Source organism: Poecilia formosa, unplaced genomic scaffold (genome assembly GCF_000485575.1).
Source record: "Poecilia formosa unplaced genomic scaffold, Poecilia_formosa-5.1.2 Scaffold33, whole genome shotgun sequence".
In the NCBI taxonomy this organism is placed as follows: Eukaryota; Metazoa; Chordata; class Actinopteri; order Cyprinodontiformes; family Poeciliidae; genus Poecilia; species Poecilia formosa.
In genome coordinates, this window is record NW_006799972.1 from 1,597,479 (window position 1) to 1,612,178 (window position 14,700).

A 14,700-nucleotide genomic window follows, 5' to 3' on the forward strand; every position below is an offset into this window, starting at 1 on the left:
CTGGGGAATCGATATTCTCACCATCACTCTCTCTTCCTCTCTGCCTGCATCTCTCCATCCCTCGCTCAATGTCTCCGTGGCCAGCATGCTCTGCTAATAAATGGAGGGCAAAGCTTTCAGTGGAGAGACAGGACACCGGTAAGGAGACGTGTGGAGAGAAAGAAACCAAGGCAGGGGAGGGGAGGGCAGAGCAGAGTTTGTTTCTGCTCTCCCGGTCCTCACCATCACTTTTTTTTTTTCAGCACAGTTTTATCATTTCTCTCCTTCTCCTCCCCGCTTTTCTCTTTTCTATCACTCTCCACACATAAAGGTCAGTATAAGTGAGGCCGGTATTTTTAGCAGTTCCTCCCAAACTCTCCCGTTCACTCTTTTGCTTTTCCTCGCATTCGGCCACCGTCCCTCAACCCTTTAGATTGTGACACGTAAAAACATTCAGTTTCAGATTTCGCATCCTCCTCCAGAACATTTCTCAGATCCTTTACAGCATTTTTTTAAACGCATTGTGCCGTGGTAAACAAGTTCTAGGAATCCAGAACTTGTTTTTGTGAGTTGTGCACTGCATCACTTTCTTAACTGCCTCCGAGTTGTGAAAGTGTCCGTTGGTGCTGATATTGCTTGATGTCCCTTTAAAATCTCATACTTTCCCTACTTAACTAATTCAGGTGCGGGCTTCTGAAACACATTTATGTGTATGATTGTTTTGATGTGTGTTGATGAGTGCCAACGCATCTGGTGCGAGTAGGAGAGTGCGTGTAGCTGTCGCGTGCATGTGTGTGTATGCGTGTTTGCGGCAGCAGTTCAGGGCTGCTCAAAGCATGCTGGGAAGCCTGTCACTGCAAATCAGGCAGAGGGAAATCACCCAAGTGCACAGAGGAGAGAACCCACCATCCCCCACTTTCTCTGTCTGCCTTCCTTTCTCCATTTCTCCCTCGATCTTTTGCTTTTCTGTGTCACGCTTTTTTGTACCACCCCACTTCTACAGTGCTGTACAGTTTTATGGAAATGCCACTGTGCTGGAATGAAATAAAAAAGGGAAGTTCAAAGTATGAAAAAAATCCCACACCTCTTCCTCGTGTTATTACATGAGCTTATCTTTAAATTATGACAGTAATCGTTGGAGAAAATACCAGCTCTTCAGTTTTAAGGAAACAAGAGGAGAAAAGCAATGGGAACAATTAGTTGTGAATGACTTATTTCAAAAGTAAATTTTCTCGTTAGTTCTGTTAATTTCCTGTTTCTACAATGCTTTGTGCATTTGTGTAAAAGTCCTCCTCATTTTGTTTATGGAATTGCCAATCCACTTTATGCAACATTAAAGTAAAACTAAAAAAAACTCTTTTAGTTTCACATAATGTTCACTTAAAATCATCATTAATGTTCCTCTAAAAGACCAATTTTGTTGCATGTTAATTTAAAGTGAATTTTGGAGATTCAGTGTGTTAGTGTAAAACAAGTTCAGATTTTAATAATCAAAGTGAAACAAAAATTAATGTAATTTTTGTTGAGGAGTGTGTTTTACTTTTTGTCACATTTAATCTGATTCTCCTGTCCTTCGTAGGCCTGCTGTTTGTGCGCCAGGTGCCTCACCTGAACTGTCTGGCCAGGCAACTCCCTGACCACAAGGATCTGGCTTTTAAGCTCAAGAGAAAGCAGTTTACTATTGAGGTATGTTTCCAGCTTTAATCTTTGGCGCACTCTTATTTATTTTATTAATAATATCTATTAGTTGATATTTGTTCGTACTTTATGACTTAGCTTTACCCTGACTGTATTGCAAACTATATGTACCTCTTGAAGTTTTTCATCCACAAACTTCAGTGGATTATATTGGGATTTCAACAAAAAGTAATGCAGAATAGTCAAGTGGAAGGAAAAAATATATGTGTATCTTTTTCATTTTACCACCAAAATCTGAAAATCTTACCACGCATATCTTTTCAGGCTCCTGCACTCAATATTTTTGTAGGTGCACCTTTTGTTAAAATTGCAGCTGAAACTCTTGGGGTCAGGGCCTGATGTCTGGCCCACTGACTTTTCAAAACAGGTCAAGCTCAGTCAGACTAGATGAAACGTCTGGCCACAAAATATAACTTTGATTTAGGTCTGGATTCTGACTGAGCCATTCTAGCACACAATTATCCTTATTTCTGCCACACATGCATTTGCACGAAAGCCAGAAAGTTCAGTTTTGATTTAATCTCACCAGAACTCCCAAACGATTACAGCGTCCCCTGCATATCCGGTGGCAAACTTTAAGATGTGAAGCTCTGCAGCTCCTCCAGACCGACCATTGCCACTGGATGTTGTTTCGGGTTATTAGAGTAAAGGTGACTTTTCATCAGATAGTTTTCCCATTTTTATTAAAAAAAAAAAAAATAAAATAAATGTTTCTCCCGTTGATCATTATGGACTTACGTTTCTGGTAGTAATGTGTCAAAACCTGAAAATTCCCAGAAGATAAGATTTTTTTTTTTTCTTTATGCACTCTATGTCCAAATGTATTGTTTTTTTTAATCAATATTTTTATGGTGGAATTTGTTTTCCTGTATTGAAACGGTAAGTAAAGAGATGTTTCACCCATGAGCAAAACTCCACCAAGCTGTGTTTACTTTGCTTTGCTATTGGGTGACTGAAGGAAGGTGAAACTATTGATTATGCACACTTGCTGGCACAGTTTCTTCAGTGTAAAGTCAAGAGGCAACAGAGTGAGAAAAATATCTATTTCCATAAATATGACAGTTGAAGTTCAGGTAAGTGGTATGTCTCACATTTTGATGCATGTAATTCTTATTAAGTCTCCAGGTGCCCTTATACATTCTTCCGTGTGGTTACTTTTCAAATGTTTAGTCACTTGGACTGTGAAGTGGCTCAACAATAAAACGAGCTGCGACAGCTTTGAGGGAAGTAAGTAATGTAATGTTAGTGTAGCTTCACCTGAAACTGTGCACTGCAAGCATTTACCAGTGGAAATCCAGTTTCACTGCCAGACACAGAGAGGTCACATATGGAACCAAAAAGTCAGTAAACATCGCCCTTCTTATATGCTTAGCATTTTCCATATTTTTTGAAAAGTTATTTTCAAAATTCAAATATAGTTTAAACTTATGAAAAATGTGAACTTCAGATGCCTTTTCGACATACATTTAGATTGTTGATTTCTCTTCCTCATTCACACTATTCCTCTCTCCAAAAGATACAAATCTGACACTGAACTGCTACTCTGGAGACAAATTAGGAGGCCCTGCACTTAGCTCAGGCTCATGATTGGTCCTCATTACATTATCATTACCTTATCACACCCTCTGCTCCTCGGCTCTTTAGTGAGTCCTATTGTCTCAGCCAGGATTTGAAGGGGAGGAGCGGAATGCCATCCCTACCCCCAAATTTCCACGGTCACCGTCCTCTCATTTTGTGACACCTTTGATGATATTTCTAATCCTTTCTTCTGTCTTAATTAACCCTCTCTCTTCATTTCATTGAATCCCCTAATGTGCTTCTTATTAAGTCAATGATTGTGTTTGTTTCTTTATTTTTCGACCAGAGCTAATCTTTCAAGACAAATGTCAAGATCTGTGCAATCTTCACCAAATGTTGCGTATTTTAGTAGCTTTGTGTATTTTTGGCGAGACAGAGTTATTGAGGGGTATGCTTGAAAGAAACAAGGAACAACATTCTCGGAGTAGACAGAAATCTGCATGTAGCAAGAAAATCTTTGCTGAATGCTTTGTGAATTCCTATTATTACACAGCCGAACTTTTAAGGAACAATTCATCGACTGTCCTCCGTGCAATGAATAATCCAAAATATAAAATCAGCATAATAACGTTTTAATGTTCATGAATGGTGAAATTTTAAATGGGTGGATAAATTTAAATATTATTAGCATTAAGGACATTATAGCGACAGTGTTCAGGAAGCCAATTACCGGTATTATATGTTTAAGCAATATTTTATCCAATACTGAAAGATTGGACTTTCCTTTCCAGTCCCTTTCTCAAAATTTTTCAAGACAAATTATTCGAGGCTCAGAGTTGGATTATCAAGATTGGTAATGGTAATAAAGTTTTTGAGTTTTCCTTTTTCTATCAGGAAGTTGAATTACATTGATACTGAAATATGATATTTATATCTTAGCAAGTTTGGTAAGTCTAATGTAAAGCTCATATTATTACCAATGAATCAATCAGTTAATTCATTGATCTTTAAACATAAAGCCCCCTTGATAACACAAAGTCATATACATAAGATTGAAAAGGTATGAGGCCAAAATAAATGAAAAAATGAAAAACCTATGGGGAAAATAAGGCTACACAAAAATACATTTCCAGCTAACAAAAGTGATATTAGTTTTAGACTAAAGGAATGTGATTGTGTTATTGATTATCAGTAGCCACAAAAATCTTACAAAGCTCCAGTCCTGAAAATATGTTAAAATTAAGATCACAAAAAGAAGAATAAATGAATAAAATGCTGTTTGAGGGCCTTAGCATTGCAGCTTTATGGCAGCATGCCACTCACTGTTCATAACATACAATATATTTCAGCTGTATTGGATTTTATATATATATATATATATTTCTGTGATATTGACTTTTTAAGTCAATACTGGAGCCTGTACAGCTCCAATATCCACTTAAACTTCAATTCATATCGTTTTCATCCGCTTGTACAGATGTAGTACTTTATACCAAGACTGTCTAAATCCCGACTACCTTATAAATGGTCATATCTGGATATGATGTCAGCATTGAGACCATTACTAACAAAAATATTTGATCCTTCTGTAAGGATATGTTTACTGACTAAGTGAGAATCATATTCTGGCTCTGCTTTGACAAAGAAAATTAGTTCTACCAGCATGAGACGACAACCCAAAAATAGTTGTCATTGTTGACTCTGCACTCCGCACTTAATCAAACCTGTCAATCATAATCCCTGGCTATGACACATTCTTAGCTGTCTGGGAATTTCCCACAGGGTGTTGTATCCATAGTCACGCATCAAATTAGCTATAACATAGGTTTGTCATTGTGATACCCTATCATGTTGGTTGTTGTTATTGATTTGTACATCTACTGGGAAGTAAACATTAAAAAGGTTACAGAGACATATGCAACTGTCGGATCACAAGCTGGACTGCCGTTGGGTTAACAGCCGTATCGCTGGTCATCTCACTCTGTGGACAGCTGATTGACATATGAGATGACAGTTGAATTTGTTTGACAAGTCACCGCAGTGGTCATCATCTCATTTACTCAGGCTGTAAGACTCTTTTTTTTCCCCCTGAAGCCACAAGAGACAGCATCCCCTCCACTGTGCTTCATGTCCTGCTGAGATGGATGTAGGTTCAACTTTTAGTAGATTTTTCCTGTTGTGATATCAGCAAATCAGAGAGCTCGCAGCATTTGTTCTATGAGGAATAATATGTGGGTGGTTGGTGGTGCTGAATGACAGCTGATTGACAGGAACAGCTTCTCACCAGCTGGTTCAGGCAGCTGCATGCCATCCCAGCTACGTGTGGATTTGTGCTAGTAACTAATATCTTAACTGCTGCTTGACTCATCCCTCGATTGTCAAGCGCTTCAGGAATGAGGAGACAGAACACAGTTTTATTTAAATCGAATAAATCTTTTTTTTTATTTTTATTTTTTAAGTTATTAGGACTTGCCGCAATCCCATACTTGGCTTGTCAATGCTTTACTTTCTTGGTGTTGAGGTTGCTCCAGCAACACTTGACTTACTGAGAGTTCAAGCTACGGTTGATGAGCAGTTATTAGCCACGGCGCCTGAGGCCAGAATTAACCCATGGCCCTGTCTGAGCAGGTAGGGGAGTGTTAGGCGTTTGGACAGGATTAACACACACTCATTCATATATGCAAACATTTCTTGCTCTCACACATCGATATATTGACATTGATGCGACGACACATCCAAATTGCTTGCGCGAAAACAATTCTGTGTGACTCGCTCTGTGCGTGAGAGTTGTTCTAGTCACTCATTTTGCGCCGCCCAAGCTCTCGTCACACGTTCCACAAAGCAAGGTGCTTGAGGATGAAGCTCTGAAGAATGCAGATGGTACGCAATTACATTCTCCTTACCTTTGCTTGACCCTTTAAACTGACAGGCAATGTGCCTTTGGGGTACAGGGGTGCCAGAAGCAGGTCAAAGGGTCAACTACAGTGTAAGAAAGGGATTTGTGTCAAATTAGTCCTCTAATAGAGAACCTATTTGGAGGTGGTTTTAGTTGGACATGCAGTTCATGTCACTGAAGCTCTGTATGCTGCACATAGGGATTGTTCAGCTCCCTGTAGATATAGACTGGTCCCAGTGTCAGGGTATACCAAGTTTTTAATTTTTTATGGTTTCAAAACTTTTACAGTTCATTCATGCCCTTTTATTGAGATGCTGATGAAAGTGCTAGGGACCTGCACACAGTATTCAAGAAGAATAAGTTACATACTCTTGACTTTTGCCAGCAACAAAGACAAAATTTCCAACTGCAGACCAAAGCGAAACCCTGACTAATTATCCAGGAAATATTTGCTTGTTTTATTCCCAGTGTTACTGAACTGGAGACCTCCTTCAGTGTCAGACTGCTGCACCAAGTGCACAAAGGCGAATTATCAGTAGTAGTGCTGCCATCATCACATCACTGTTATTTGCACAGTTTTATTTTCACTTGTGGTAAATTGTCTGTTGTTATTTTTATGCACAATTTGTACATTTTTAAAAATGTCCCTGCTCAGATGCATATTTCTGGAATCTCCTGAAGCTATCTTTGTTACTGAACAGTATTTTTTTTTCTTATGCAACAAATTTGCCTATACTTAACAGTCTGTTATTCTTGCTGCTTTCATATCTTTATATTTGAATGAATCTACTTGCTTTGACTTGCCTGTCACTTCACTGCTGGTACACCTGAATTTCCCCACTGACGAACAATAAAGGTTATTTCTATTCTTCTATTCAATTCTAAAACGGGCATGGGCAAGGTTCCCCCCAGAAAACTTGCTGAGCCTGGCGGCTTTCATTGTCTCATGAAAAAGTGCTACCTTAATATAAGTGGTATTCAGATGTGTCATCTGAAGAGATGTCTGACTGACTAACAGTGTGCAGCAACAAACGGGGGAGGGGCAACCGTACTGATACTGATGAAAAGTCCACACCCTAATGGTGTACTAGTGCTTGTTTTATGAAAGTTTATTTGAAAACTACAACAAACATCTTCAGTCATGTGCAAAACATGCATGCAGCAAAATGTGTCGTCTGAATCTTGCTCTAGAAGTTGAACTTTATATTAAACTGGATTCTACTGGTGTAATGCCTATTCTGAAGATTATCTGGAGCGATCGTGAACAAATGTAAACATTTGATCCAAGGCCTTATGTGCAGACTTGGGTATTGAAGTTTTAGTATATTCTTAAATTTAAGCTGAATTTTTGAAACAGAACAATGGCTGAGCGTTTCAGTGCTCAGCCATTGTTTTGGTCTAGGTGATCGCCTATAAATGGTTCTTAAACAGGCTCGTTCTAATGTGTGTGGAAGTGTGATTTTAAAGAAAATGCACCTGTAATCAAGAACATGTTGGTGTTTCAGCCCCAACAACCAGATTTTCACTCCTACAAACATCTCAAGTTGTTCCTCTCACTTCTACATGACTCTAATAGTTGCGTAGTTTTGTACCAAGTTGAGTAAAGGTGAAACAAATATGAAACACAAATACAGATGGAGATGCTGAGGGGAAGAGGACTCAAGAGAAAGAGGAAACTAACTGAAAGAGTCCGAAGGAGGTGTATAGAGTAGTTTAATGTTTCTTGGCATGTCCTCAAAACGTCTTTAAGACAACGCCTGTGTCTGCCCCCTGTTGAAGCCTGTGGGTGCCAAGGGAAGGGTGTTAATGGACCTATGTGAGGAACAGAGCGAGAGGCTTGGGAGGAGGGAGGGGGAGGCATAAGCGGAGAGGAGCAGTTAAGTGATTCTCAGGTCAGGTCTAATTAAAATGAGGGCTTCTCCTCAGAGGCACCAAACCGTCTTATTGAGAGAGAAATGAAAAGGGGAGGAAGGAGGAGTTGCAAAATGCAGAACGAGTCAGACAGGGACCGACTCCTAAGGGCTTGTTTTTTTGCATTTCTTTTAATGTTTGTTTGCTTTACATGCCTGTTTGTCTCTCTTTCTCTCTGCGTCCAATTATGTTTGGCACAGAAGATCAGGGAGAGGCCAATACTAAAAAGAACTCATTTGAAGAAAGTCACTGACTATTTGAATTCATTTAGAGATAATGGCAACTATTTTCTGGGAAATGAAATACATTTAAGATATTATGCCTTTGTTTGACCATCCTGAACCGAGGAAGTCATTTAGCCTTTTAACGACACCAACTTTGATTTATACTTTGCCAAGAAAGTCACAATCAGTTGGCAATGGACCTTTTGGCATAATATTCTAATTAAATAATTCATGCTTCCTCCCTCGGTGCGCATCCACCTCGGTTGCAGTTGGTGTTCAGGTGTGCATATGGTTTCTGTGTGCATGGCAAAAGAGAGAGAGAGAGAGCTCTGTTCAGGCCAGTCCATGGCACGCTGTCAAACTCCTCAGCTAAACAATTCTCTACATATATCAGGTTTGCATCCATTATTGAACATGCATTTTATCTACTCTGGAAATGTGCGTGTGTATTTTTTAAGACGAGCGTGCTTGCTTTGCTGCTGACTCCTGAACGTGTTGGGGGATGTTTGCGTCTGCTGGGGTACTTGGAAGATCCTTAAGTGATTCGGGTCAAAGGCAGAAATGCTTGTTTTAAATTCTTCTTAATCTTCCAAAAGCAGATACAGTCCAAGATATCCACAACAGAAAATGCAACCGTAACCCTCCATAGTGGCACAAGTCGCTAATTTAAGCTCAGTGTTGGCTGGTTCAAGTTAACGTTCACCAAATAATGACGCCAAGTTTTAAAAATCGATGTAAACATTGGCCGCAATTGTAAGAGTGTCCATTTACTTACTAATATTCTGGATGGAAAAGCAGTTTTGGTTTTGTTTGTGGTAGTTGACTCAAAGTTGGGCAAAAGAATATTTGTGGCAACCAAATGCACTGCTGTCCGCGCTATATGAACAAAACGCCCAAACGTTTGTTTCAAGCAGACAGTCCTAAAGCTAAACAAAACAGGGCATATTTGCTCCTCCTGCCAGACTGTGTAAGAGCGTGGTTTGCCTGAACTCACCCTGAAAGTGAAACTGTTTCATCAGTGAGCAGTGAACCCTTAACGCAGTCCATGCACCACTCAGCTCCCATCAGGCCAGACTGGCCACATTGGACTCAGACCTGATTAAAGTAGCCCCAGTTGTCTTCAGCTCCCATTAGGGAAAAGAAAAGAGGCTATAACGTGCAAGCCATCCTACATCTGTGGGGTCTTGTGGCACTAAAGGGTACGTGTAATTCTGCTCAGATAAGGCGTCTGTTAGCATATTGATAGTGACTGGAGAACATAGGTCCCCTGGTACTTATAAATTGTGCCTCAGATGTATTTCTCTTGATATTTGCTAGATTTTTGTAAAAAGTTGTGTATAATTTTGCCTTAGGTTTATGCAGTCTCTGTTCATGTGTCACAAACTGTGAGTGACACTGTAAACCTTGGGCAGAACTTCTTTTGCTTAGAGGTTGAAATATACAATTGAAAACAGATATTTACATACACACAAAGACAGAACCACTTTAAGCATGTCTTGTTATTTCCACAGTCAGGATTACCAGAAGATTCAACTTGTAAGAGTCAAAAGTTTACATGCACTGAGATAACTGTGCCTTTAAACAATTTGCAAAAGTCCTGGTGATGATTCACACATGTGGATGTTACGGCACACATCCTTGTGTGACATCACGGGGAAATCAGAGAATCGTGGACGTCCACAACCTTGCTTCATCTTTTGGTACAATTTCCAGATTCCTGAATGTTTTATATTCATTTTTTTTTTTAAATATATTGGAGTATAAACTTTATTGGACTCCATTTAGGGAGGAGACATGTTTTTGTGTCCTAGAAATTAACATATGTCATTGTATGTGTACATTTCCTACACAGCAAAGATTAAAGCGCTTGTGAAGATTATTACATGAGCTGGTGAAATGAGTCTTGCTCCACCAATACGCTAGAAAGCCAGATTACATTTTGTAAATATGCTCAGGGAGAAAGACTGTTGTTCTAAAATGTGTTGTGAAGAAGTTGATGCTATAATTTAAATGTTAATAATGACCATTGTTAAATTTGTAGGAAAATAGAAAAATATGAAAGCCTGAGAACGTCCTTCTAGCTGTGAAGCACAAGTGTGGCAAAGTCACGTTGTGGTTGGTGTTTTCCTACAGATGGCATCATGTGGAAATACAGAAGCACTTCAAGCCTTCATTCTGGAAGTTAAAGCTTGGCCACAGATGAGATTTATTAAATGACGGTGACCCAAAGCATACTGCAAAATTAGTCACAAGATGGTTTAAGGATGAAATTTTCAATGTTTTAGAGCAACCATCCCAAAGCCATGATTTTAAAAGATGTGCACCTACACACCTGACTCTATGTAAGCTATGTTAGGAGGAATGGGCAAAAATTCCAGCAAGCTATTGTGAAAAACCCAGTGAAATAGTGTCTTAAAAAGATCACCACAGTTATACATTTTAAAGAACAATTTGTGTAAACATGTTTTGTTGTGTTTGACGTTTTATCGATTCTTCAAATTTAAAATGTTCAACTCTCATCTACAATAAATGTCAGCAGCATAACAATTTTGTCATTGCTGTTGATTCACAACAAAAGTAAAAATTGCCATCCTAGGCACAAACAGCTCCGCGGTCGGAGCGGTTCAAAGGTGGAATGTTGATCCCGAACAGGAGCATCCAACTCGGGAAGGCTCTCTGCATGGTTCCTAAAAATAACTTTCCCACACTCTCTCTGCTCGGTGTCCTAAGGGGGGGTCAGGAAGAGGAGTATGTGTTTGTATTTTTTGTCTTGCTTTTCATTGTTCCAGTATGTTGTATTATTGTTGTGATTATAAATTCTTGATCAAATTCCGGTTACAAAGGTTTAGTTAATTCACCTGAGGTTTGGATTCCCATTGCAAAACTAATCTTTAGGTAATTGCTTCTTTTATTGAGGGAAAATGATCTTTTTTTTTTCTCAGAGTCTCTTTTTGACATTTAGCCCTCTCTTTCATACTCAGTGATTTGACTGCGTTACCTCAGCTGCTTGTTCAAAGACTCAACAACATTGCTCCATATGCTTCACATGGAGCGGTGTTCCTGAATAAAGTCACTGCAGTCTGTCAGTGACTGCTGAAATGTGAAAATCGTAAAAGCAGAAAGATGGCTCCTCATTCATCTGTCTGTAAATATTAACATTTAAACATCAAGATTTTCAAACAGTGTTGATCACAAGTATTGATTGAGGTATTTTCCAGGTTTGGATAAGTTTTGCATAAAAATCCAAGGCGCATTATTATTATTTTTTATTTTCGTACTTTATTCCCTGCTCCTTTGTGTAATTATTGGATGTGTTTGTTGGATCATCTATCCATCAGACTCTTCTGTAAATACTTTTCATCCCTCCAATGCAGATTCCTCACAACATAAAGACACTTGTTTCATGTAATTAGTTGAGCTATTGAAACCTGACATCAGTGTAAATGGCTGCGTTTAAGGATTCACCCAACTGTTAACACACAGTTGTTTAAAGCGGTGTTGGCCATTGAGAGAAGTTAGCCGGTAACTGAATGATCTAGTGGTCATGAATTTTACAGGGGGGGGGTCTCATGTGTCCCTTCCCTTCACAGTTCACAGGTGGCTATTGAAAAGCCCGGCCAGATGATGATGGAGGATAGCGAGGACACATATAGAGCTCTGAATAGGCTTTAATTACACCACAGTTGATGAGCCAAAGGGCCATTCAAAGGCCAAGCTTGCACTTCAAAAAGAAAGTTAGAGGGCAAGGTGATGCAAAGTTTGCGACCCCATCTCTGAGTCAAGGAGCGTGTCTGACTCATCGTTTTGTGTTTATGTGGCAAAGATGGAACGGGTTTTATAATGCGTGTCTGCGCTGTCCGTACGGAAATGTGTGAAGGTAGAGGGTAGTGGCCATGGGGGTGACCAGGGTGGGAGAATTCTTCACTGTGTAGCTTAACCAAACTTTGCTTTTGTCCCTAACAATGATGAGTGATGATGAGTGACAGGGGTGTTATCGGTGGGATCTGCTGAACAGAATGTGCCTAAGCAGTGCTCACCCAGACTTACACAAAAGCCAGCAAAAGGTCAAATCTGAGGCAGGCTTCTTATCCGCCAGCAAACTCTATTTCACTCTGAAACATGTCACATAATATGCTACAATAATTTGTTTGTCTTTGGGTTCAGGGTATCATGCTGGTGTATATTTTTTAATTCATAATTTATTGTCTAAAAACACCTCTTCCTGAACCCTGAAAACTCTCTTTTTCCCAATTTAGAACCTTAATATGACATCAGCTGTGCTTTTTTTTTTTTTTTTGCAAATCAGACCTGGATTTCACTGGGGTTTTACTTGGTTAAATAAAGAAAGCTGCTTTAAATATTGATTTGTCTGAATTGCTTTTGAATTGCTGCTTAAGTATCAGCTTTTCGGCTAATGCTGACTCGAGGAGAGCATGTGCCGTTCTCCCTTTGTTACCCAAACCCATACATAATGCTCACACACCCTAAGTTAAGGCACAACACCCTCCTTCTACCCCTTCACACATATGCCCTACTGCTAACCAGGGACTAGGGGTTGCATGCAAGTGTTTCCCAGGGGGCAGTCGTGGAGGGTTCTGTGGCCTGGAGATGGATCTAGACGGCAGTTAGTCAGGAACCAGTATTTTTCTATTTTTATTTAGAATTTTTTTTGTAGCCAGCTCTTCACCTCCTTCCCCCCTTTTCTGAAGTCTGGCGGTGATCGTAATGGGGGGTGACAGCTCACCTCTCCCTAGCGTGCCTACTGTCCTTGGAGCGTTAGACTCCCCCCGCAAAATTGTCGAACCACCCCCAAGTCCCGGAAGGCCACAAAGGTTACTTCATATGTTAGTCTGAGGATTCCTATGAGTCTGTTTTATTTTATTTTTGTATGTTTTTTTAAATTCAGATGACTGTCTCTGTCAGCTCTGAAGGGATTGTCTGAACGAAACAAAATCAAAATATAATGTATATCATCTTGATCCTTTCATTATAAATACATTTACTCTTTCTGTCAAATTCATTTTATTGCCTTTTTTTATTTGTTTTTGCACTGTCACCGTTCGCTTCCTGTTTGTCTGTGTGGGTTGTGACCCACTGGTGTGAAAAGATTCAGGGCCTGCAGTTTCACATCTATTAAAGGCTTCGTGTTTGGAGAGGGAAGTGATCTGATAGCCTGATGTTGTACGCTCACTTACACAGACTGTTTGAATGGGGATGTCATGTATGCCTGCTTCATCGCCCTCTGTGAATGTGCATCAGGGTGCCTGCTTTTGTATGCTCCTGTACTTGCATTTAGGATATCCTCAAATTAAACCCATACATACACGGTGGTTTTGTACCTGGCAGTTTTGTTTCTACAGCTGCTTTCACAGCTATTAGCTCTTCTGGAAAAGTCATGCAAACACCATCAAAATAGATTCATGTTTTAATGAGGTCGCCTAATTTCAAACTGAAATATTTAGGTTCTCCCCTTCAGCTGATTTCTTTTCTAAAAGGCTTAGGCCTGGGGACAGGCGATGGTGAAGCATTGCTGTGTTGATTTGGCAGTGTGTTTGGATTATATCCCAATGAAAACCAACTCTGGGACCAGCTCAGTGTTTTGATGGAAACCTGAGATTTTATCTAAAATGTGCTGGTATTTCAATGGATTTATTGCACTCTAATGAGTGGCCCATGGCCTTTGGAAGAAACCCATAGCATAACCAAACCTCTGCCATACTTAATGATAGAGATGAGATATCCTTCCACATCACAGCGTACTTTACTCCAGACCTTACTGGCGTATTTGCTGCTGAAATAGTCAGTCTCATTTGACCAAAGCTTGCAGTGCCAGTTAAAGTCTCGGTTGTGTGAACCAAACTACAGCTTTTACCCTCATATCCATTTCAGACAACTAGTCAGTGCCCTCTGATTGTTATGGGGACTTGAAAATCACAAAAATCCACCCTTAGCTTTGGAGATTTCTTTTTCACTTCCCTTACTGTGTGTTAGAAAGAAATACTTTTGCTTTGTCTTTGTAGCCATTTTGAAACAGAGAGTATTATCATACATTTGCTTTACTTGATGGCTTACAACTTAGAAGTAATCCAAACAAAGCAGGCCATGCATGCTGCAGCTAAGGCTAATTACAGCTTTCGTACAGTTAAAGTCTCATTTCAGGGAAAATTAGGTTTTAATGCCAAAAGTATAGTAAGGTTGAGCTTATCTCTTTAATTGTTATTTTCTTTCTCTTTCAAGCCACAAAGTTACATGGCGGCTGAAGTACTACAAACACACCTATTTCATGCTGGTGTTATTGATGCTTGTAAACAATATTTTTTGTTTAAACAGCAAAACACTGGATTCTTTGTGTTCATCTTATACATGTGTGGCATCTTGCTGTTCAAATAACGGCAATGCTGCATGTAAGTCATCATCTGTTATTTTAAAACTGAAGCATGTATAACATACGCATTCATAAACAATAATTTAGAG

The 14,700-nt window shown here is 39.5% G+C and overlaps 1 protein-coding gene across 3 annotated transcripts in view; it reads left to right on the top strand.

Annotated features, from left to right (window-relative positions):
* The window catches only part of LOC103136532 (elongator complex protein 4-like), a 66,060-nt gene that overhangs the window by 30,207 nt on the left and 21,153 nt on the right, over positions 1–14,700 (top strand). For all 3 annotated transcript variants that reach the window (XM_016670376.1, XM_007549817.2, XM_016670377.1), the window contains exon 9: positions 1,559–1,665. In XM_016670376.1, the coding sequence (XP_016525862.1) occupies positions 1,559–1,665 (107 nt within the window). The remainder of the gene's footprint in view (positions 1–1,558; positions 1,666–14,700) is intronic.